This window comes from Melitaea cinxia, chromosome 16 (assembly GCF_905220565.1).
Source record: "Melitaea cinxia chromosome 16, ilMelCinx1.1, whole genome shotgun sequence".
NCBI lineage: Eukaryota > Metazoa > Arthropoda > Insecta > Lepidoptera > Nymphalidae > Melitaea > Melitaea cinxia.
Window position 1 is genome coordinate 7144752 of NC_059409.1, and position 26457 is coordinate 7171208.

The window sequence follows — 26457 nt, forward strand, 5'->3', positions numbered from 1 at the left end:
AGATCACTTTTAAGAGTTAGCTTAGTATAAATTGCTGGTGTCGATATGGGTCTAGATTAGATCCATCAAACTATTAATACTATAATATATTCTGTTACAGCTACTGAAGGCCAAACGTGTATGAAAACGTCCGCGCTGTCCGCGATGATAGTGTCGTGCGGCGTGCTCGTGGCGGCGCTGCTGGCGGCGCTGCTGGTGGCGGCGCGCGGCTGGCGGCGCAACCACGCCCGGACGCCCGCGCACGCCTACGTACCGCACAAGGGGCGGATTAAGTAGATTCGTTTCTCGTGAATAGATATTAGTTTAATTGGAGAGTGTATATTGCATTGGCGTAGCCTTTGTGTCTCGTATTTTATAAATTTTAATTCACATTCAAATGTATTGCAGTTATTTTGATCTCTATATCGACATATTATCGCATTTTAGTATTATTTTTTAATATAATATTATAATTACGTTAAAATATATTCTAGAACGATGGCTACGTCTCTGTATTTTGGTTAATTCCGATTCAATTTGTACGAAAAGAAAGTAGGAATTTTTTAGATAACTTTTATAAACTCAAGTAAAATTTAACAAATAGAGCGGAGAGTATTATAATGTTTGAATTATTTGCTTTGTACAATCAAGTTAGTTATTGTTTCAAATAAATAGTATATTGATAATTAAAATCTTAAGAACGTATTAAATGACAAATTGTGAGGACTTGTATTTTCATCGGAAAAAATGTATCTCCTCCTTTTTGCCAAATATTCTTGATATTGTGATAACTGATTGAACGTAACTATAAGTGTCCATCAAAATTTATTACTTATTTAATTTAATTTATTACATTTAAGATATTAGCACACTAGGTATATAAAGAACCATGAGAATTGTAAATAGTATATTAAGAATGAATAGAAATTAAGATTTTATAAGTAAAAACATTTTTTTTTTATTTCATTAAAAAATCTATTTTAGAAAACAATATATTATTTTTTATAATACACGCACACAGCAAAAGCAAAATCACGTTAAACAGATCAACAAACGTATGATTAAAAAATTCGTTGTAATTAAAATAAATAAATAATAAAGAAAAAGGTGTAAATATTTTAAAATATTGCAATACTGTCATGATTTGTTAGTAGTCAGTCGTAATCACAAAAAACTTGTACAAAATCAGCCTAATTTTGCTTAAAATAAGGTTCGTAATTGAAATACGACCAGAAATTTAACATTTCTCGGCGGTGGGAAGCTTTTCTAAAACATTCTTTAAGTACTCTATAGCTTTATCTAATATTTGTACTTCACATTCCTTCAAAAGTTTTATATTTTGCCTGTAAGAAATAAAAAAAAAAAAAAATTAGACATAACATATTACGGCAAGAAAAAAAAAGAATTACCTTAATATGTTATCTTATTAAATTGTAATGATTGAATATCGTTTGATAGAATAATTGAATTAGCACTTGTAATGAAAATTAATGTTTTTGATTGTATTCAACACAAGATACATCAATATTTCATCTAATAAATATTAAAAAAAAAATGTCAATAGTTGTAGAACTGGGATACTTTAGGATAAATTTCTGCATACTCTAAATTCTATTGGCATAAAAAAAATCTCAATACAACAAAAGACGAATACTTACCTATTTATGACCGTATAGTACAATTAAATGATAAAATAATTAGTAAAACTTACCTATGTAAGGACACGTCTTCACTTCCGCTATCCTTATAAGAAGCTCTAAGTAGTTCACATCGAGTGAGGAGATAGGAGTACGCCTTCCGGTCGATAGAATCTCCTACTGATTTCGAACAACTTTCGTCTGACGAAATTAGGTCACTTGGCATACTTTGGCTCGACCATTTCGATAATTCCTCTGTAAGCATATAATTAAACTTAAGAAGAATCTATTAATTAAATAAAATTTTGGAATAGTTATATAATGACACAGATAAAGGAAAATGTTTTATTAAACTTGACCATTTCTTTGGGTGATTTAAAATTTGAATTACTTTATTTTTATGTAGTTTTTAAATTGAATAATTCCTAAAGAGAAAATAAAGATAATTATTCTGTTGTAATTACATTCGTATTTAGATTTTCCCGTACTGACTCATTAAAAAAGTATGTAGAATAATGTACAAAAATCTGTTTTATCACTAATAGACCTTTTCGTAACTTTAAAGTAATCTATGAAAGTCAGTTTTGATTGCGACCATCGCGAACTTTACACAAACTTTGTTTGTAACAGTGTGGTGAAATGTTGTTTTAGTGTAATAAACCTTACCTCTTTACTTCATATTTCGGTATATTGTATCGAAATAAATACTAAATAATAATGTTTCAATTTATAAATGAAAGTTTTTTTTTTTTTTTATCAGAAAGTAGAGAAGTTCAAGAAATAAAGTTAGACATTTAATCACATAATATAAACATTTCCATTATTATAAGTATAATCTTGATTATTTGTATATCTGTATAGCTAAATATTTATGAACTGACCTTCATTCATATTAAATATTCTTATAAACGCTAGTAATTCAGCGCTGATCGGGTTTGAATTCTTATACAGGCTGTAGTGCGTGACTCCGGCTAGGCCGAGTTTTGCCAGGAGACCCAATTTAGCCTCTTTGAGCCGATCGCTAGAACTTACACCTAGAGTTAGAGATAGACTATCGTGTTGATTCTGCGGGTACACGAATCTGAAATGTTTAAAATATTTTTTCCATACTTAAAAATGACATCAAAACGTAGATAATAAAATAATAAAAATACAAAAAAAAAAACGATCGTCTGTTCCTATGGGTAACTAAATGTCTATCTTTTAGTAAGAGTAACAGTTGGCTGATATACATATTTTTTAATAAATTTCCATATAAACGTAATATATATATATATATATATATATATATATATATATATATATATATATATATATATATATATATAGACAGATATTATACCTAGATTCAGGGAGGAAATTCAACCCACAAGCCTAGAACAAAAGGCAGTGTCACTTCTAATTCTGCTGATTAGGAAGTAAAAATGATATTTTTTTCTAATGTTTACGCGAATTTTACTCATTTAATAAAACACTTTTTTCGGATTTTATCGCGGTTTATTGTTAACTTTTGATTCCCGACGTTTCGGATACTTTACAGCAACCATGGTCACGGGAGGACTGAGGTGTCAGACGTCCCAACGTTACAAAGTTATTCGAAACTACCCGACATACATCAATATCTTATATAGTCCTATCTACGCAGAATGTGCTAATTGAGTCTTTAATCTGTGGTGAATTATGCTTGGTTTTTGATTTAATTATATTAATAATGGGGTCCCAAGCAGGTGGTAATTGCCAGCCATCTTCTCTATTGAAATTTGGATGTTTTTTAATTTCAATAGCCTCACGGATCATCCTTGGTTGGAATCGGTGTTCTTTTGCGAGGATCTGTGGTTTATCGAATCTAATATAATGGCTAGCTGTGTCTAGACTGTGTTCACAGATTGCGGACTTAGTATAGCGACGATGTTTTAAGTCAGCTATATGTTCCTTAACGCGAGTTTTGATCGATCGTTAAGGAACATATAGCTGACTTAAAACATCGTCGCTATACTAAGTCCGCAATCTGTGAACACAGTCTAGACACAGCTAGCCATTATATTAGATTCGATAAACCACAGATCCTCGCAAAAGAACACCGATTCCAACCAAGGATGATCCGTGAGGCTATTGAAATTAAAAAACATCCAAATTTCAATAGAGAAGATGGCTGGCAATTACCACCTGCTTGGGACCCCATTATTAATATAATTAAATCAAAAACCAAGCATAATTCACCACAGATTAAAGACTCAATTAGCACATTCTGCGTAGATAGGACTATATAAGATATTGATGTATGTCGGGTAGTTTCGAATAACTTTGTAACGTTGGGACGTCTGACACCTCAGTCCTCCCGTGACCATGGTTGCTGTAAAGTATCCGAAACGTCGGGAATCAAAAGTTAACAATAAACCGCGATAAAATCCGAAAAAAGTGTTTTATTAAAAAAAATGATATTTTCTTAATAATATGTAATCACTGATGATTTATTTATATGTATTTATATGTATGTGGGTATGGTGTACACCATACGTTTTATTAAATAAGACTGATTAAAAGCAGTAGAAAAGTTCCATCTACACTTTATCCGAAAACTATAAAGCTAAATTGTTAAGTATTTAAAAAGTTAATAAATTTTTGAAGTGTCAAAATTTAAAATAAAGAAATTCACGCTATTAATTATAAAAACAATTATAATTCAAAATTTAAATTACAAAGTTTAAAAGCGCATTAAAACGCTAATAACACAAAAAAAATCTAGGTAATAACGACTCCATTATACACACTTCGTTAAGCCTAACTCATACACACAAATGGTCCTAATTTTTTTGCAGTCTATGTAACCGTACGTAACCGTTATATCACAAACATTATGTAAATAGCGTTGTTTACATTTGTTGATTGATGTACAATATTTACTCCTTTGTTTTATTCACTAAACAATTGAATGTTTTTGAAAACAAGTTCCTTTTATGACGGTCTAATATTTGAATTAAGAATATCAATCGAATTATATTTAGGTAAACGATAATAATGTGTGGGTTTAGTTATTTGGTTAATGTTAGAACACCTGACATTTAAATGCGTTAAGTTGATGCAATGCTTATTTTTAAAAGAGCAACGGTCAGATTTTTATGTTTTTAGTGTACGAATCTGTATGATCATTACGGTTTCAGTGTGTTCTCTTTTTTAGAATAATAGTATAATAGATTAAAAAATATATATGAATTGGTTGTTATGTTTCTAAATCAGTATGTAGACACAATGAGTACTTTATTAAATTATATTTCTTTAATTTCAATTGCTGTTAAAGAAAAAAAAAATTAAAAACAAAGATCTCCATTTTATTCATATTTCCAAATAGCCAAAATTTCGTTAGTCATTCATGATTTTCAAGCTATCCAATTCTTTCTTGGTCAACCTCCAAAAATCCGTTATCTAATATTAATGCAAGAAAAAATATTGTAGGATTATAGGTTTGTAGGGGATCCTATGTATCGGAAAACAAATGTGATGCTTTTGGTATTACAGGCATAGTCCAGGGTAACTCTTACCATCAGGTGGGCCGTAGATTTGTTTTCCACCCTAGCCATTCAAAAAAAAGTAACTTACAAACTACGTGTCTTGTCATACATGGCATGCTCCTCTCCTCGCAATAAGTTCAACTGTCCTTATCACAAATGCATACACACTGTTATTATTTCAAAACAGATTTACCCGTTATGTAGGAATAGGTCGGCGTTCGTTCTCGCTCCGTAGAATATGAATATCTGTTCGCCAGGCTGGAAGTCTCGCAATGCGTAACAATCGCCTCGGTTCAGTTCCTTGTTGTACTCAGTCGTTATCTGTAACGTTATACACCCTGCTGTTCATCAGTGCTACAATTATTGAACACGTCATAAGTAATTGACCGATTGATTGATTGATTGATACGAGTACAGTGTAACATCCCATTGCTGAGAAAAAGTCTCTTTATCGAAGGGTACCTATCGTAAGGGTAGGTACTTAATCGACAATGCTGCTACACTTCTAGTTGGCGTAAAATTCTCCTAACATGGTGTAACGATCGCTTCCAGGCTTTATTATAATAATCAGGACACTACAAGACATTTTCTCGGACGATTACTAAGTTTTACGTGCTTTCCGAGGCACGACGAGAAGACCCACAGGGCATGCATCTGGGTCAAAAACCAATATATGTACAAATTCTAATGTTTGCAACTACATGCAAAACTACACCATATTGTAATGTTATTTACTACTGAAATTTTATTTTTAAACTACTAATTTAATTATAATTCAAATAACATTATTAACTAGCTGTGCACGTGACTTCGTCCGCGTGGAATTAAAAAAAATATTGTTCAGTTCCCAGAGTTACAAAATAAATAATTTTCTAAAATAAAAGTAGCCTAAGATACTCCTTTTACATCAGCTATCTGCCAGTGAAAGACACGTCAAAATCGGTTCAGCCGTTTCATAAATTAGCCGGAACAAACAGACAGATAGACAGACAGACAGACAGAAAGACAAAAATTGTATAAAATGTTATTTTGTTATGTGATGTCGTCCATTATTACAATCAGACACTCCAATTTAATTTATTTGTATAGATAATTTTTAATAGATGATCTTTATAGTTGGAAGACGATAAAGAAGAGTTCGTGAATATTTTTTGCCAATATATCTCATTTTGTAAGTACACTGTCGAATCTAGAAATATATAAATGTTATTATGTTATTGACTAGCCCGTTGGCGCAGTTTGTAGTGCTTTCTGCTCCGGCGGTTGTGGGTTCAATTCCCACCCCAAGTCTGGGTGTAATATATATTTATTTATATATGTATTATTTATATGTATGTTTATTAAAAAAATGTAGCTATACCAGTTGGCTGTTACCTATAACACAAGCATTTAGTTGCTTACTTTAGGAACAGATGACCGTGTTGTATGTTGTAAATATTTGTTTATTTATTTATTATTTGTTTATTTACATTTATATTTATATTATTTTATATAATCGTAGAATATAATTACTACATATTATTTCATTTTCGTGATACTTTTTTTTAATTTTTGAAATTATCTTCTTCGATAGTATTGACAAAAATGGCGTCAAATTGTTAAAATAGGAGACAGACTTGACGTTATTAAGTATTTAAGTATACAATATAAATATATAAACGCATTTTATATTAATAAAATTATTTACCGCTCCAAGTTATACCTTGAAAATACTAATTATTTACAATTAACAACCGTTACATGTTTTGAGGCGTGAAAGCATGACAAAGAAAATTACTTTCTCATTTGCTATGTTAGTATAAATTAATAGCTATGCATTTTTGTACGCATTATCTCCGGTCACTTGACAATTTCGGGATACAAAAGCTTATGTGGGATTCAGGTGCTCAAGCTATAACAAGTTTTGCTTAAATCGACGATCTAGTTTTTTAGTTAAAAAATAATAAACGAAACAAATAACCCGCCAATCCACACAAAACACTTCGATAATTACGTATCATAACATTACTAGGAACTTGCTATGTATGAAAATTTTTGGGTAGTACAAAATAAAGGTTAATACTAAATTTCATTATTAACTTGAATAAATTCGAAAGATCGTAAATCGTCGGAACCTAATTTCTAATGGACTTTTTTTAATATAGCCTGTAAGAAACCAAGTATAACGAAATAATAAAATCTTTTGATTTTTTTTTCTTGCTTTTAGTCAATCAAACAGTTAGAAAATTTACGTACAAATAAGCAGGCACATAAGAATCGCTAGTAATACAATAAAAAAAGACAAATAATTCAATTTCAAAATTCATTCGACTTCATGATCTGAAAAATTAAAAAAAAACATATATCTACGGAGATGAATGGATATGGTTTAGTTAAAGAGTTATAACTTATATTAGTACCTATATATATAATATTTTAGTTACAGTTTCACTGATTGTTGATACAGACTATCATCAGCAGGAGGTAGAATAAGCACCTGTTTCTCCCCAATTAATAATCAACATTTTAGATTTGTACTTGCAAAAAGAAATCGCATAAATATAGGGAAAATTCAATAGGGAAAATTCAATGGGGAAAAAGATATATTTAAAACTTTTATTGGTTGGATATCGTCATCAGTCAAAGACCGTTATCCACAGCTGGTGAAATAAGCCCTTAGTTAATTAAGTTACAAACCAAACAAAGAGAGGCTTGAGATTATTTACATGTAAGCTGCTCATTAAAAATATTACGTACCTTCCCATGTTCATGATTGCACATATCCCATAGAGGTATAAAAGCGGTTGTAGTGGTGTCTTCAAGTTGAATATTATTTTGTCTAGTCATCACCGTGGACACAGCCCATCTGTCAAATAAATTTTAATGTAAACGATGGAGAGTATATGTGATCAATAAAGAAAAAAGTATATAATAATTAATTGTGCGTTTTTACCAGTGCTGATTTTAACGTTCAACGTTCAATTTGTAGGTGTCATAGCACAGACAGACAATTTTTTTTTAAATTGTAGATTATGGTCTTTAAGACAATATATATATTCAATAATATTTTTAAAAACGACTTCAAAAACGATATTACTACAATCGTTTAACTAGTACACTGATGTATTTGAGTTTATGTGACGACTCATATTTTTAGTAATCACTATATTACTATTAGTAATAATTGTAATCTATATTCTTTCATGTATCTTAATGAATGAAAATAAATAGTATGAATATTAAATCTATGCTTTATTTTAAACTGGACCTCTCCAACAATTCTGTGGTATCATGGGAAAAAAAGATAATAGAAAAAATTTGAAAAAAATCAGATTTTTGCACAAATTACTTCAAAATATTCAAAACTGAAAAGTTCAAAACTATGCACTTATCCTCTTTTTTCCTTAACACCACAGAATTGGTCCGCTTCTATGAGTCGTAACGAGCATTTGTTAACTTTACATAACATAGTTTCACAATAGTAATGGAATTCCTTTGTTATTGACATACAAATTGTTGTTTATAAATATATTTATAAACAACAATAAAATTTTTTCTTTAATATTTTTCTTATTTCTTTACACTCAGCGAATATTGTGTTATGCGAGCTTAAAGTTCATTTTTTTATTTTATTAGGAAACCCAAAAGCGTGAAGCGTCATACAATATTTAAGTATGAATAGGCCAAAATAGGATTACATTGATGTCAACAACTTGATTATTATGAACTACATAACAATAATTGTTGTTAGTGTGTGCATGTAACGGTGAATGTGTATTCGTGGGGTTCCCAAACTTATTTTCTACTGCCCACTTTGAGAATAAATTATTTTATAGTATTTTTTCACCAACTTAAAAACCACTATCACTTCAAAATAAATTAATTATTGCGAGCTATATTAGCGAAGATTAAACATTAATTTCAAACGAGTCTTTCACTATAACCCGCAAGAGTTAACTTGAGACCTGAGCATAGTAAGTAGTACACAGCGGCGCTCAGGTCTCAGGTTAAATCTTACGGGCTACACCTGCCAATGATAATGATTATTGAAACGCAACTTTATAGCATTTAGACAGAGTATCTTTTATTCAAAATAAAACAAACATAATCGATTCTAATACAAAAACTAATCTGAAGGATGATTTAAATCGCCCCCAAGCCTCTACACAACGCCACCATTTTTTCTGGGTCTCTAACCCTTTAGGCCTGCAGCGCCCACAAGGGGGCATTATCGCCAACTTTGGGAAAGGATGGTGTAGGCGTTTGCATAAAAGGTGAATACCTACTCCCGATTTTGAAACATTCTTCATTGCTGCTCCGCTCGTTTATGTCTTAGCGTGATGATATATAGCCTATAACCTTCCTCGATAAATGGGCTATCTAACACTAAAAGAATTTTTCAAATCAGACCAGTAGTTTCTGAGATTAGCGCGTTCAAACAAACAAACAAACAAAGAAACCCTTCAGCTTTATAATATTTGTATAGATTATTAGATTTATTAGATCACTGGTTAACGAGCTTAACAAACCGATTTATTGATAATATTTTAATTTGAAATAAAGAAAACTTGAACGACTGTATTAAACTTTTTACTAATTACTATTAGTGAGAACCTACGTTCTGCTATATGCTATTGCACTTGGACGGCACTCGATTTCATCTTGCTTTCTCTGTTTCTGACTTCAAGCGATCGATAAAAATATGGTGAATTTGCTGTCCACTTTCATGTGCCGCCCGGGGCCCTGCCCCCCTATGCTACGACACTGGACTAACATAAACTTTGACTCAATATTAACTGGCTAGGAGAATCTACATAAGAAATACTACGACGACGACGCAGGATGGTTTGTCTAATTTTTACGATTAATATATTTAAAGACAAGAGATAAACACAATAAAGATGACAGTTACGTACTATGACATCGTATAGTGAACATACACTATAATTAGATGTAAGGTCTTGACAAACATAACTTTCTATGGAGTTTAGAGATCTTTAAAGTTATAAACAAAAAGAAGAGCCTATTAGATAAACATGAAATGACTCAAAACAATGTACTATTGTGAATTTCATTGAACTTTTACTTTTCTCAGGGAAAATTTCTTACATATTGCTCTTTGTATTACATAAAACAGAGATAAAAGGGAGACGAAGTTACACTAAAAGAAACACACATCGACATATTAAATAGAACTTACATAATGTTTCATGTAATGTATTTCAAATGCTATGTATAGAATGTTGCTTCATATCTTATTTATATGTATTTTACATTCTTATTAACAATAATTATATAATACGCATTATGCAAGAGTAGGTACAGGTTACGTTTTTAAAGTGGACCGTTGAAAAATTGTTAAAAATGACTTAATTACATTACACCGTAGGAAATAACATCAAAAACGACTGCGTAACATGGTAATAGATTTATCTCGTAAAACATTAAATTGTGAAATTATAGTTACAAATAGCAGTTATTTTGCATGTTGATATATTTATTTTAATTTTAGTTAAGCTAAGTTTGATTATTAATATTATCTCAACTTTACACTTTATTAAATTATGAAATTTAAGTAAATAACAGAAATAGATAACTTATACATAGATAAACAAATAATAACTATATAAAAAATAATATATATATAAGGAAAAAAAAAAAAAAAAAAAAAAAAAAAAAAATCCTTACTAACAGTAACATAGGTTAAGTGTACATTGTAAGTAGAACATAAGTGTACATATATGGTAACTAGGAAATAAGTGTACATATATGATAACTAGGCAAATAAGTGTAAATATAGACATAGATAAGAAAAATAATAATGTTAGAAATTAGAAAGCAATTATGTGTATACTTCTGCATAAACAGCATTTAGTAAGGAAAAAAAAAAAAAAAAAAAAAAAAAAACCGTCAGCGTCGGACCACGTCCTAGTTTTACTAGGCAGTCACAGGACTGTCGATCTGTAGTATAATAAGTAGAAAAATCGCCTGTAGTATTATAATGCATGCATGATAAACAAAGGCACGGGCATTTTGAGCCCGTGGATCAATATAATAATAAAATCGTTAATAATAATAAAATCGAACCGATGAACCCAATCGCCATCTCTACGGAGGACGTCAGTGGTGCGGTCCGGCGGGCTCCGAACTGGAAAAGTCCGGGGGCCGACGGTCTGCATCACTACTGGCTGAAAGGGCTCTCGGTCTGCCATGCGACCTTGGCTCGACAATACCAAGAGGCAATAGATCGGAAGACACTCCCGAACCTTTTCACTACCGGGATCACTCACTTAGCTCCTAAGTCCACCAACACCGCAGATCCCACCAACTACCGCCCCATAACGTGTCTGACCTCCATCTACAAGACACTGACGTCCGTTCTGAGCTGTAAGATCTCACGACATATTGGTGAGTTTAATATCCTGTCTGCAGCTCAGAACGGATGTCGTGGAGGCGGTCGCGGTACAAAGGAGCTCCTTCTCATCGACTCTGTGGCGGGCCAGCTTGTCAGACGCAACCGTCGGAACTTTTCGGCCGCCTGGATCGACTACAAAAAGGCTTTCGACTCGGTGCCTCATTCATGGCTCCTGAGGGTCCTCGAGCTGTACAAGATTGACCAGGCAGTTCGAGACTTCCTCGGAGTATGTATGGGGCAATGGAGCACGATCCTATGTCTCCAGGGCGAGCGACTGACGGGTGCGGATGACCCAATCAGGATACGGAGGGGTATTTTCCAGGGTGATTGCCTGAGCCCACTATGGTTCTGCTTGTCCTTGAACCCTCTAAGCACCCTGCTGGAGCGTTCGGGGACAGGCTTTCAGTTTCGGAGAGGAGGTACTAAAGTCTCCCACCTTCTCTACATGGACGACCTTAAATTGCTGGCACCTAACGCTGCACGCCTGCAGGAACTGCTGAAAATCACTACGGAGTTCAGCAGTTCCATCAGGATGCAGCTTGGAGTGGATAAGTGTGCGGTCGTGCATGTGGACAGGGGTCGGGTGACTCAATCGTCGCAGCTTAGTCTCGAATTAACATCATTCAAGACCCTTTCCGAAGCTGAATCTTACCGGTATATGGGTATGTCACAATGCATAGGGGTGAAGGAAGTGGACATGAAACAGGCAGTTTGCGAAATCTTTTTTGGACGGCTAACAAAAGTTCTTCGGAGCTATTTGTCAGGAGCCAACAAGGTCCGAGCCTATAACGCCTGGGTCATGCCCACTCTCTTGTACACCTTTGGCATACTCAGATGGACTCAGACCGAACTTGACGCCCTGGACAGAAGAGTCCGCACAACTATGACGCACCATCGCATGCATCACCCTAAGTCGTCGGTCATGAGACTGTACATCCCGCGGAAGTGTGGTGGTCGAGGCATGTTAAGCGCTAAGACCATGCATAACCGCGAGGTGTGCAGCCTCAGGGCCTACTTTGAAACGAGACGGGACAGCCCTTTGCATGGTGACGTTTCAATGTGTGACAAAGGACTAACCCCCCTAGCCTTGGCCAAAGAGAACTGGCAGAAACCGGTCGTACTGAGCACCTCTGACCGGGAGACCGTATGGATGGAGAAGGAACTGCATGGACGGTTCTACAAAGCGCTTCACGCGCCTCACGTGGACAGTAAGGCCTCCGTGCAGTGGCTGCGATTCGGCGACCTCTTTGGGGAAACCGAAGGTTTTGTCTGTGCAATACAAGATCAGGTGGTCAAGACGAACAACTACCGAAAGCACGTCCTGAAGGATGGCACTCCCGACTTCTGTCGAGCCTGTCGTCATCCCGGTGAGTCACTCAGGCATGTGCTTTCGGGTTGTTCCGCGCTTACTAATACTGAGTACTTGCACAGACACAACCAAGTGGCCAAGATTCTCCACCAAGAGCTTGCTCTTATGTACGGTCTCCTGGAACAGAGGATGCCGTATTACCAATACTCACCGGTGCCAGTACTCGAACGCGACGGAGTCCGGCTCTACTGGGACCTGCCTATCGCCACAGACAGGACGATACTGGCGAACAAGCCTGATATCGTGGTGATGGACAGGGCACGGTCGAGGGTATTTTTAGTGGACATCACCGTCCCGCATGACGAGAACCTCGTGAAAGCCGAGACTGAGAAAAAACGTAAATATCTGGATCTGGCGCACGAGATTGTCGACATGTGGGGTGTGGGGTCCGCTGAAATAATCCCTATCGTAATATCTGCCAGCGGTTTGATCCCGGTTAGCCTCGCTCACCATCTGAGGCAACTGGGGATCCGGGACGGTTCGCTCGCAGCCAGGATGCAGAAGGCGGTGTTACTTGACTCGGCTAGGATTGTCCGCCGGTTTCTCAGCCTACAGCCCTAACCCCCGGCCGTTTGATCTCCCTGCCGGGGCGTATTCCTCCACCCGCTTATATTTATATATGTAAGTATAAGTAAATTTACTATATTATCTATATAAGTAGTTATTGTAATATATGTATCTATTATGTATTGGGCGGGCGGAGTGACATTCAGTATAATAATAATAATAATAAAGCCGTGTAATAATAAAGCCGTGTGGTTCCCGGCAGAGTACAATAGGACCACCCCTTCCTACGCCTAGGCTGTCGTAAAAGGCGACTAAGGGCAACAAAAGCTGCATAACACCTACGCAGCCTCCTCGGAGAGCGTGAGTGCCTCTCCAAGTGAGTATATTAGCACTCAAAAAACTAAAATGATGGAGAACAATTTGGAAAGGCGCATAGGGCCGCTGCCTGGGGGACGCCAGGGCGCGTCTGGAGCTGGCGCTGGACGTGGCAGCATGCGGGCCGCCAGCCAACCCCGCCGACCGGCACCACCACCTGACCGGTCGGGTTATCCACCATCCCCACCAGTTGGCTTGGCGACGACAGAGTCCCAAGGGACTCAGCATTCGTTGCCCGCCGCTGGTGGAGTACGTCGCATGAGATGGACACCGAAAATGAACGAGAGTGTCATGCGTGCGTACTATAGGGCTGTAGGACGTGAAACCGGGCGGACTGGCTACCGGGCAGTAATGCACCGCGAGTTCCTACTGCTTGAGCCTACGCTAACTGTTACGGAACAGAACCTGGCAGATCGAGCTCGGTACATCCAACGAAAGGGCATATTTGACGCCGCCGAGCTCGAACGATTTCGACGTGAGGCTGCTCCTGAAGTCGAACCCGTGTCCACGGTGCGCAACGAAGTGTCAACGCAACAAGAAGGCGTTCGTAGCGAAGCGCCTGTGGAGATGATCACTGAGGGAGCAGTCACCCAAAAAGTAGAACAGATGAGAGGGATCTTGCAAGAGGCGATTTCCGAGACTCGAGGCGCTCCTCTGGAAATGAGACCGCGACTCTCTCGCCTCCCCCTCAATGCCGCGACGCGGAATGCCATTGAGGCAGCCAACAGACTGTTGCCGCCCTATTTGGAAGGCAGCCTCAGCTTGGAGGATACGGGTTCTATTCTCTTCGGCGCCGCTCTAGCGGTGCACCGCCTTGTCGGAGCCAAGACCCAGGAGTCTGGACGCGCTACTCATAAGAATAGCGACGTACCAGCCTGGAAGAGGAGAATAGAACGCCGTATCAACCTGGCCAGGGCCCTCATTGGTAGGCTGCTAGCTTTCAGGTCGGGCAACACAAGGCCAAGGATTGTGCGCTCTGTTAGAATGGCCTTCAACGGGCTAGGCATCAGCCTCGATCAGCCTGACATAGCCGATAAACTAACGGAGCGCATCGACGGCCTGAAGCAGAGAATCGCGGCATGGGGAAAGCGCATTCGCAGGTACTCTGAGAGAGTTGAGCGCTTTCGACAAAATCGCCTCTTCGTGAGTGATCAGAAAAGGTTCTATAGAAAGCTGGAGAACCCGATATCGAGCTCTGCTTCCCTAAAACCGAGTACGGTTGACCTCGTCGCCTTCTGGCGCAACATATGGTCAGGGGAGGTGGAGCACGAGGAGGGCCCTTGGATTGCGGCGGTTCAGGACGCATGTGCTAAAATCGAACCGATGAACCCAATCGCCATCTCTACGGAGGACGTCAGTGGTGCGGTCCGGCGGGCTCTGAACTGGAAAAGTCCGGGGGCCGACGGTCTGCATCACTACTGGCTGAAAGGGCTCTCGGTCTGCCATGCGACCTTGGCTCGACAATACCAAGAGGCAATAGATCGGAAGACACTCCCGAACCTTTTCACTACCGGGATCACTCACTTAGCTCCTAAGTCCACCAACACCGCAGATCCCACCAACTACCGCCCCATAACGTGTCTGACCTCCATCTACAAGACACTGACGTCCGTTCTGAGCTGTAAGATCTCACGACATATTGGTGAGTTTAATATCTTGTCTGCAGCTCAGAACGGATGTCGTGGAGGCGGTCGCGGTACAAAGGAGCTCCTTCTCATCGACTCTGTGGCGGGCCAGCTTGTCAGACGCAACCGTCGGAACTTTTCGGCCGCCTGGATCGACTACAAAAAGGCTTTCGACTCGGTACCTCATTCATGGCTCCTGAGGGTTCTCGAGCTGTACAAGGTTGACCAGGCAGTTCGAGACTTCCTCGGAGTATGTATGGGGCAATGGAGCACGATCCTATGTCTCCAGGGCGAGCGACTGACGGGTGCGGATGACCCAATCAGGATACGGAGGGGTATTTTCCAGGGTGATTGCCTGAGTCCACTATGGTTCTGCTTGTCCTTGAACCCTCTAAGCACCCTGCTGGAGCGTTCGGGGACAGGCTTTCAGTTTCGGAGAGGAGGTACTAAAGTCTCCCACCTTCTCTACATGGACGACCTCAAATTGCTGGCACCTAACGCTGCACGCCTGCAGGAACTGCTGAAAATCACTACGGAGTTCAGCAGTTCCATCAGGATGCAGCTTGGAGTGGATAAGTGTGCGGTCGTGCATGTGGACAGGGGTCAGGTGACTCAATCGTCGCAGCTTAGTCTCGAATTAACATCATTCAAGACCCTTTCCGAAGCTGAATCTTACCGGTATCTGGGTATGTCACAATGCATAGGGGTGAAGGAAGTGGACATGAAACAGGCAGTTTGTGAAATTTTTTTTGGACGGCTGACAAAAGTTCTTCGGAGCTACTTGTCTGGAGCCAACAAGGTCCGAGCCTATAACGCTTGGGTCATGCCCACTCTCTTGTACACCTTTGGCATACTCAGATGGACTCAGACCGAACTTGACGCCCTGGACAGAAGAGTCCGCACAACTATGACGCACCATCGCATGCACCACCCTAAGTCGTCGGTCATGAGACTGTACATCCCGCGGAAGTGTGGTGGTCGAGGCATGTTAAGCGCTAAGACTATGCATAACCGCGAGGTGTGCAGCCTCAGGGCCTACTTTGAAACGAGACGGGACAGCGCTTTGCATGGTGACGTTTCAATGTGTGACAAAGGACTAACCCCCCTAGCCTTGGCCAAAGAGAACTGGCAGAAACCGGTCGTACTGAGCACCTCTGACCGGGAGACCGTATGGATGGAGAAGGAACTGCATGGACGGTTCTACAAGGCGCTTCACGCACCACACGTGGACAGTAAGGCCTCCGTGCAGTGGCTGCGATTCGGCGACCTCTTTGGGGAAACTGAAGGTTTTGTCTGTGCAATACAAGATCAGGTGGTCAGGACGAACAACTACCGAAAGCACGTCCTGAAGGATGGCACTCCCGACTTCTGTCGAGCCTGTCGTCATCCCGGTGAGTCACTCAGGCATGTGCTTTCGGGTTGTTCCGCGCTTGCTAATACTGAGTACTTGCACAGACACAACCAAGTGGCCAAGATTCTCCACCAAGAGCTTGCTCTTATGTACGGTCTCCTGGAACAGAGGATGCCGTATTACCAATACTCACCGGTGCCAGTCCTCGAACGCGACGGAGTCCGGCTCTACTGGGACCTGCCTATCGCCACAGACAGGACGATACTGGCGAACAAGCCTGATATCGTGGTGATGGCCAGGGCACGGTCGAGGGTATTTTTAGTGGACATCACCGTCCCGCATGACGAGAACCTCGTGAAAGCCGAGACTGAGAAAAAACGTAAATATCTGGATCTGGCGCACGAGATTGTCGACATGTGGGGTGTGGGGTCAGCTGAAATAATCCCTATCGTAATATCTGCCAACGGTTTGATCCCGGTTAGCCTCGCTCACCATCTGAGGCAACTGGGGATCCGGGACGGTTCGCTCGCAGCCAGGATGCAGAAGACGGTGTTACTTGACTCGGCTAGAATTGTCCGCCGGTTTCTCAGCCTACAGCCCTAACCCCCGGCCGTTTGATCTCCCTGCCGGGGCGTATTCCTCCACCCGCTTATATTTATATATGTAAGTATAAGTAAATTTACTATATTATTTATATAAGTAGTTATTATAATATATGTATCTATTATGTATTGGGCGGGCGGAGTGACATTCAGTACAATAATAATAATAATAATAATAATAATAATATTTATTTAGATGAAGATTACATTATGAGGAAAATAAGTTATAAGTAATTTTTACACAAAGTTTTTTACACAAAGTTTGACAACACGATTAGCGAAGGACTGGTGCTCAAAAAAGGTATAAAATACCTGTACTATAAGTCACCAGTTGGTTCGAACTACTTACTAACACATTACAATGAAATATATTAGCGCAAGTGCTATTGCAAGTTAGCATAGTAACATAAATAGGAAGAGTGGAGCATTACTTTCTCATTAAGTAAATTAGTTGCTAGAGAAAAAGTTAGTACATAGAATGATTATTCTTTTCTTTTTAGTAGAAAAAGCAGCTTTGCAAATTTACAATATTGATATAACAAGGAAAAGCTTTTGTTTAATACTCTAACTAGAGATTCTCTTTAGAAATTGTTAGTCTTATTGAAAAGATCTCGAAGATCAGAAAACGTGACGCCGTGCCTCTCTAATCAAAAATATCGATAACTTTAACAAGAAACCCAATATGCTAAAAGACACGCCGTGCATATAATTTTAATAAATTAGACGTAATATATGCGGCATAATAGCAGCTTTCCAACATTTCACATTTTTGAATCATTTTTTAAAATACCTGTAAGTGTACACGTTCTTTAAGCCAATATTATGTGATGTTGTGCTGTAGATTACTTAGAAAAGTAAGAGTGTGAGAAATTACGCAAACAATGACCCGTAACCGTTACACAGATGAGATCGAGTGTGGATTTCATTACGAGAGAGGTTAAGAGACGATAAAAACAGTAATTATTTATACTATTTTATAAAGAGTTGTCTATGGTAGTCAAACACTTTTGTCTTTCGAATCATACGGGTATTACCTATGTAAGAATAATTCTTAAACAAACAACCGTAAATGTTTTCTTACCAAATGTTAGGAATTTTAATATGAAAGTAAAATTTATGACCAAAAATAAGATTGTCTAAAATGGGTGAAAACACTTATGTAATATATATTAAAGATGTAAATACATTATAAATAATGCGAGTTTTTTAAGATTCAAGGCATAATAATAAATCATAAGTATAAATTAATTATATAAATATTGAGTTAAAATTATATTTCTGTCTGATATCATAATTGTAACTTTTACTTAACTAAACTAGTTTTAGTTGTTTTTATAATAACTAGGAATCAACAGACAAATCGTTTTATCTAAAAGATCATGGGTTCTAAAATATAAGTACTTTTATTGAGCCTATAAAATATTTATAATATATGGTTTCTATAAATAGAATGTATTTATTTTATTAGTGATTGGCATACATATATATTTTATGACACATACGTAACCACTGGTCGACAGCGTACAAAATGTAATCGATATCAACGATACTGACGGACTAGTATACATTGTAAAAATTTGACTTAACTTTAACTAAGTTGACGTCTAGCGATTACTTACTGTTTTCTTAACATGAATTAACTGTGCTTGACGCACTAATAGCTATAGGTACTAACAGTACCTGAGTGACCGAGCTTAGCTCGGTATTTTTTAGTAAATCGTGTGTTTTGGAAATCATATTTAAATACGAATTACATATTGATAAAATATGAATAATATTTTTTGATTTTACCGACATAATATTAAAAAATATGAACTGGCTATTTAAATTAAAAAAAAAAAAAAAAAAAAAAAAAAAAAAAAAAAAAAACGAGTGCAATTAGAAAAAAAAAAGAATAAATAATAATCGATCTAGAAACATGAGGATTTGAATCGTGGTCTTTTTGGTCGATCGCGATCGGCCGATTGATTACAACTTTATTGACAAGTGCGAAATTTACCTTCATATTCTAGCGATATTGTAGCCATTTTTTCATTGCCTAAAAACAGGGATAAAACGACATTTTCTAAAAATGAATCCTAGGTAGACTTATTTCTCTCCCCTGCATATTCATGTTCATGAAACTCGTTGGAGCCGTTTCCGAGATTCAGATTATATATATATATATATATACAAGACTTGCTCGTTTATTTGTATAAGATACACTTGTAGTAAAACATTGTTAACAATAGAAAGTAAATATAGATTACGTTTATTAAGAAATGACTAGAGAAAATAGTTTCAGAGAAACAGCGTGAAGCAAGCGGGCGTGAAAATTGTAATTCTCAGGTTGTTATTATCGAGACGGCAGATAGGAAGTGGTTAAGAACAAATGACAATAATAATAATAGCACAGTTTAAACTATAGACGGGTATAAAAAAAAAAACCTAGTAATAAAGTATCAGATGTCTTTAGCTATTTTGAACATATCCTTGTGCTGTATAAAATAAAACTACTATATAATATAAAAATAACTTTAAGACTTACATAAATATGTATGCTTATATTACAATATAATAACAATTCCTTCATTTTTCCAAATTGTTTCCCTTCCTTTTAACAATTTTTTCCTTTCAAATAAAATATAGTCAACATAATAAAAAGGTAAAAATTTAAGATACATTTACAACAACAAAAAAAAAATATTTATTTAAGATTATAATTATTAATTAAAAATTATTATTATTTCGTAATAGATTCGCAAATAATGATTATTCTAGAATTTAGATGAACATTCCGCATGGCAAGCGACGCGTGCGCGCATTCCGTTTCACGTACATAATAGTGTGATCAGTGATCAGCATCTTTGAGAATGGAAATTACATCGTAATCATTTATGATCTATACCATAACTCAGTTTCACAATCGGTGAGACTTGTTATGGTGTGTTCAAACATCACATGTGCATGTTACTTATAAGATTTAGGTTTGTATAATATATAGGATATAAATGAGGATAAATAGTTTTTATGCGTTTTTAATTACTAATGTTGTGAGTTAACCACACCTCTATTTAAAAAAGTAATTAGTAACTTTTTATAAATAATAATAATAATAATAATGCAAACATTAAAGAATATCGGGAGTTTCAAATTATTATTCGCGGTAAGTCCGGTCTAATACAAAGTGTTTTAAAGTATATTATTTAATTAACATTTTTACATTACCTGTATTATAAAATCATATTAATAAAATACACACTTCATATACTTTTATAATTACTATTAATTGTAGCAAACAAGCATAGCCAGAACGATCATTATGAATACTTTTTCTTTTTATTATAATAATTTAATTCATAATGGAAATAATTTTAATAATGAATATTATGTAAGGAGAACTGACAAGTCCACGAAATGTGATCAATTATTTTTTGTATCATATAAGTCGTAATTTTGCGTAGTCATGTTTTTAAATAAATTATTTGTAATATATGTATTATAGTCAGAAAATGGTTACGTAAAGATGTATTATAATAACATTGTAATCAAATTATTTCTGAACACTAAAAAAACGTCATTGCATTATTTTTGAGGTATTATAATTATATTTGTGCATTTAGTAACGTTTTAAAAGAGTAGCTGACAAGATCCTTGCTAGCGGAACCTACATTTCGAATCGGCGATAACTTCTCATTACCTATAATAGTTTAATTAGATACTTTGTAAAAAAACAGTTAAAAAGGAAGTGTTTTTTGCAAGCCTAATTGAATTAAGAAATTACAGAGCAAAGTTATGCTTAAAGCAATCAAATCTAATAAAATATATGATTATTTTAAGCACTGTTTTAAAACAGAATTTATTCACGATTTGCACAGACAAACAATTAAGGAACATTGAGTAAATCCTTATTATTTTTCATTAATTGTAAATGCGTGTATATCATCATCATTTTATATTGATCTTATTAGTTATTTGTTATAATTTAACGTCTTAATATTTCGTAATCTAGTCAAACAACTTACTAAAGAAACAATTACAAAGCACCAAAGCGAGCAAAAGTACAGCAAGTTCTAAGAAGATGCAGCTCAGTCGCCACTCCTACGCACCGTACTGCCGCGCGCGAACGTCTCGAGTCACTTTCACGTTCAAAATATTAAAAAAAGGGGGAAACTCGCATGAGAAATTTCGCATTTATCACTACTAATCAACCAGTAACATAAATACAGTAATTGCCTTCAGACGGTCGTGCCTTATCGGAGTGTTTACAAATACATTATGTCGAATTAAAAGTTCAACTAAATGCCTGCAAGTAAGACTATTGCGGTGCATGTGTGAAAATTACAGAGACATTAATCGTTGCCTTTTTTTCCTTTCTTTCTTAAATTTCTTCTATTTATTTATTTCCGTAATATATTATTTTACTAAAAAAAGGAGTTATACGAATTCTCTGTTACGAATTTTGTTGTGAAGTGTAATAATATAAGTGCATTGAGAGCGAACAAGGAGCGTTCTAATTAATATTTTTCGGGTGTTGTAATATGGGTGATATTTGGAAGGTTACGATGCCATTGTTAAGTACATTGGCCGCTTTGGTTATTATCGTGCATTCTGCCGAAGAAATATACGAACGAGATTCCAGACAGATAAGGTCTAGAGTTTTGGATATAGCGCCTCCTAACTATGAACAGGTATTTATTTATTTTTAAAGCTAGTGGTAGATGACACTTATTGTTAATAGTTTTTTTTTTTCACATATTAATTTATTAATCAAATTTGATTTATTTAGATATGGGATTTAAATTGGATTTATTGAGATATGGGAGAAATTTACCTGAGTGGGATTTGACTAGTTTTTCTTAATTATGTACTATGTATATGTTACTATAACTATAAATGTACTACAAATACACGCATGCGTGGTATGAGGTAATAAATCACAGTTAAGTTAACAATAATTTGCGAAACTACTCACTTTCATCACTTTTATTCACATTCAAAAAAAAAAAATAGTATAATGGATAAACAAACTACTTCACAGCAATGTCCAGGTAAAAACAATATTTTCCACTCATATCGAAAAAAGTGATATATTTGGTAACGTTTGACGAAATTAATTACATCGTATATTATATACTAGCTGTGCTCGCGACTTCGTCCGCGTGAAATTTAACAAAACAGTTATTGCTCAGTTCGCAGGGTTATAAAATAAATAAATTTCTAAAATAAAAGTAGCTTAAGTTACTCCTTACTACGTCAGCTATCTAGCAGTGAAAGACCCTTCAAAATCGGTCCAGCCGTTTCAGAGATTAACCGGAACAATCAGACAGACAGAAATTTTATAAAATGTCATTTTGTTATATATACGATACATCCATATGTATTTAGTAAAAAGCGGTTATTCTGATATTACAAACAGACACTCCAATTTTATTTATTTGTATAGATAATGTAGTGTTAGGAATATTTAGAATTCTGCAAGATTTGCAAAACCTGAATTCAAATAATTGTTTAAGAGAAACAAAGGAAGTTTTCATTTGAGTTTCGATGTCTTTTTACGCATCCGTATTTTCACGATTTAATGGATTTGTAAACAAGTCAAACTGCTGTAAAACTTTCTAAATTGTTTGTTTAAGCGAAATTATGTAAATCGATGATTTTAGGAAACCAATACCTAATTAAAAACTTATTTAAACAATAATTACAATTATATTAGTCTATTGGACATATCCCATCTTACTTATATTATAAATTCGACGACGGGGAGTGAATGTTGTTTATATTTTTGTTTTTCATCTCGAAAATGAGTGTCAAACATTATATGAACAAAAAAAAACCGTAGGAGTCTATCGTCATTGCCTCTCATTCCTATTACTCCAAACAAACTAAAATAAGACTATCCTGCTGTGTAGTTTGCAGTGCCCTTGCTTTCTGCCCCGCCCTGAGTTTGGTCGTAACATACATACATTTTTTTTTTAATTAAAAAATTAACATCCACTGGCTCAAAATGTCCATGCCTTTTGTTAAAAATGCATGCATTATTATAATACCACAGGCGATTTTTCATTAGAACTACAAATCGACAGTCTTGTAAAACTAGGACGTGGTCCGACGCTGACGGTTTTTTTTTCCTTACAACATTATGATTATTGATGAAAAGGAAACACATCATTCATTCATTCGTAGTTTCTGAACATATTATTATTTTTATTATCTATATTATTTACCATATATGTACACTTATGATCTACTTACAATACACACTTAACCTGTTACTGTTAGTAAGGGTTTTTTTTGTTATAAATTTATTTATATGTATATAGTTATTATTAATATTTATTTATTTCTGTTATTTACTTGCATTCCACTACATTGCATTCTTTCATAAATACATACAACTATTAAACATCAATCTAACAAAATATTTGTAAAATAATAATATAACACCGAACCGTTTGTAGCCTATTTGAGTAAATATTGTTTTTAATTGATAGACTCAATTTTAGCATAAATAATAAAATTTTAACATTTTTTAACATGTTGTCGCTCCCGGAACAACAACAAACTACGGAATTTAAAACCGCTATTTAAAAAGCAGTATATTATCAGTATTACGTTAATACTTTTGTTTTACATAATTTACTAAGCGATCGCTAGTTGACTGAAAACCGGTATATTCGCTTTCGACTTTCCTCGGTCATTATGACATCTGTTTTGTAACAGCTTTCTTTGGCGAGATAACGGTGAATTATGAACAGGTGAACTTACGGTCAAGTTGATAATAGTGATCAACGATTGATTATTAATTGTGCTTTAATTCTGTGATAGGCATTTTTCGACATAAATATCGATTTTTTTAAATATTCATTTAAACACAATATAATACTAATAACAAACGCCTCACATTCACGAGATAGCGGGTTCGATTCCTGCTCAGAGTAGTTATTTGTATTTATAGAAATATTTGATACTAGTCTAGTATACAGATCAATCCGGTTTTTTTTAACAGATAAAGTTTAAAGGTTTTTTCGAATACACGTACATATATATATAGCTGTATCGTGCGGTTTTATTCACGGCGTATATATTTCATATATGTATGTAAACTGTTCGTCTTTTTTTTAACTCTTTCGTCTTTTAGACGGTTGTTCCAGGTGAAATAAAATTTGGTGTTAAGATTACAATACCTGCGTCCAATTTCATCTAGCTGACTGCACGATAAGGAACAAATATAGAGACATATATGTATTTCCCTCATAAATACTATTATTTTTACCTAATTAGTTATTTCCTATTATTTAGATCTTTTCCTATTTTTCTTTATTATTTTTATCTATATTATTTATATCTTTTTATGCGTGTTAGTTGTTATTGCATAAAAATTACATATATAATAGTTTAGTGTGTAATGTGTTGTTTGTTCAGTGAAATAAAATATCGATGACGATAATTTGTTTGATTGACACCCAGCTGGGCACAGGCCTATTTCTCCATGTAGGGTCAGAAGATAAAATCTCTACTGCGAGTAATGAGCGCTATCAGGTTTTTATGATAACTGTGTGTGTGTGTCATTGATAGCTTTACACCAGAATTATTGTACATATTATTATCTTATTAATACGTGAAACAAAAACTTTGTATCCCTTTTTTCGAAAATTGCGCGGAGAAGTATGAAATTTCGCAAACTTATAGTTTATATAGAGATGGAGTGCTGAATGCGAATATTTTTTTAAAATTATGCATATAAATATACGACATGTAAATCACGATCACTTGTAGCTATGTCATTCATCCACGATCCAGTTAATTAGAAAATTAGTAAATAAAATATAGATTTTCGTAACCCTTATAGGTATAGTATAGTGGTGGTGTATATAATATTAGTGGCAAATTAAAAAACCTATACACAGACATTTCTAAATATAGCGAGTGAAACTAAACCATATGATCAACTTCTTTTTGTAGTGTGCCTGAGTCTGGGCGTAATATTTGTATTTGTATTTATATATGTACTAGCTGTGCCCGCGGCTTCGCCCGCGTTGATATCAGTGTGTCACAAAGTTTTCCCAGCAAACTTCCAGTGAAACTATTATCAAAATCGGCTTAGCCGTTCCGTAAACTCAAGAGGAAGCTCTTGAAGCCCTCTCTCCATTGGTGAAACCGCATGAAAATCCGTTCAATACATTTTGAGGGAATCGATCACATACACTTTTGGGGACTTTGTTATAAAGAACACTAAATGTTGCCCGCGACTACGCTCGCATGGTTATGAAGATATGCATTACTATTAAGATGTTTAACGCAATTATTTGTCGCAAATATATATTTTGTATGCTGTTATGAATATTATTTAATTAGCTTTTTATTTTTAAGAATCTGATTACTGCACTTTCTTAGCCTGCTATGTAACATTAGTTCTCACTATCACAGGTTGTATATGATTAACTGTACAAAAATTTTAAGTGCAATAAAGAATATAATAATAATAATAATAATATTTTTTTTTTATTTCAGTCACTTGAAATGCTTATCACACTGGGTAACTTTTTAAAAGCCACAATTTAGTAAAATTTAATAGTTATATTTATAAAACCTCTCTATACACCACATTTTTAGTTTTATTTTCAGGCTGCAGTATAAAAAATCTATCAGGCGAACTTATATCTCTTGTAAATGTTTCATACAAACTATCAACCCCAATTACACCCCCTTAGCGGTGGAATATCGCAAAATCCGTTCTTAGCGGACGTCTACTAACTATAATCTACCTCCCTGCCAAATTTCATCTTTGTCCATCCTGGATGGATGGGACCATCCAACGATTTTTGAGTTCTCGCGATGAGTGAGTCAGTGACCTTTCTTTTTTATATATATACATTGCTATGCATTATTTAGACAACTCCTCACCATCTATACAGCATACATTTTAAATTTCAAGCCTCTTACTTCAAAAATATAGGATTTTCATACAAACTTCCAACCCCCGTTTTATCCCCTTGGGGGTCGAGTTTCGTAAAATCCATTCTTAGCAGATGTTTACGCCCTATAAGGAACCTACCAGCCAAACTTCAAGTTTGTGGCTGTTATAGTTTCGGAGATTTCGTGATGAGTGAGTCAACCAACCATCCCC

General features: G+C 35.7%; 2 protein-coding genes across 2 annotated transcripts in view; one reads left to right on the forward strand and one right to left on the reverse strand.

The window, feature by feature from the left end:
* LOC123661243 overlaps positions 1 to 342 on the forward strand; it is a 28350-nt gene extending 28008 nt beyond the window's left edge. Inside the window, exon 13 of the mRNA XM_045596230.1 lies at positions 101 to 342. Coding sequence (XP_045452186.1) covers positions 101 to 276 — 176 coding nt within the window. The 3' untranslated portion in view covers positions 277 to 342. The remainder of the gene's footprint in view (positions 1 to 100) is intronic.
* A 445-nt stretch (positions 343 to 787) lies between these two features.
* The window catches only part of LOC123661111 (actin-histidine N-methyltransferase), a 34540-nt gene continuing 8870 nt past the window's right edge, over positions 788 to 26457 (reverse strand). The window contains exons 5-9 of the mRNA XM_045596108.1: positions 7862 to 7970; positions 5319 to 5446; positions 2498 to 2697; positions 1691 to 1871; positions 788 to 1322 (exon numbers count right to left, since the gene is read on the reverse strand). Of these exons, the coding sequence (XP_045452064.1) occupies positions 1217 to 1322; positions 1691 to 1871; positions 2498 to 2697; positions 5319 to 5446; positions 7862 to 7970 (724 nt within the window). The 3' untranslated portion in view covers positions 788 to 1216. The remainder of the gene's footprint in view (positions 1323 to 1690; positions 1872 to 2497; positions 2698 to 5318; positions 5447 to 7861; positions 7971 to 26457) is intronic.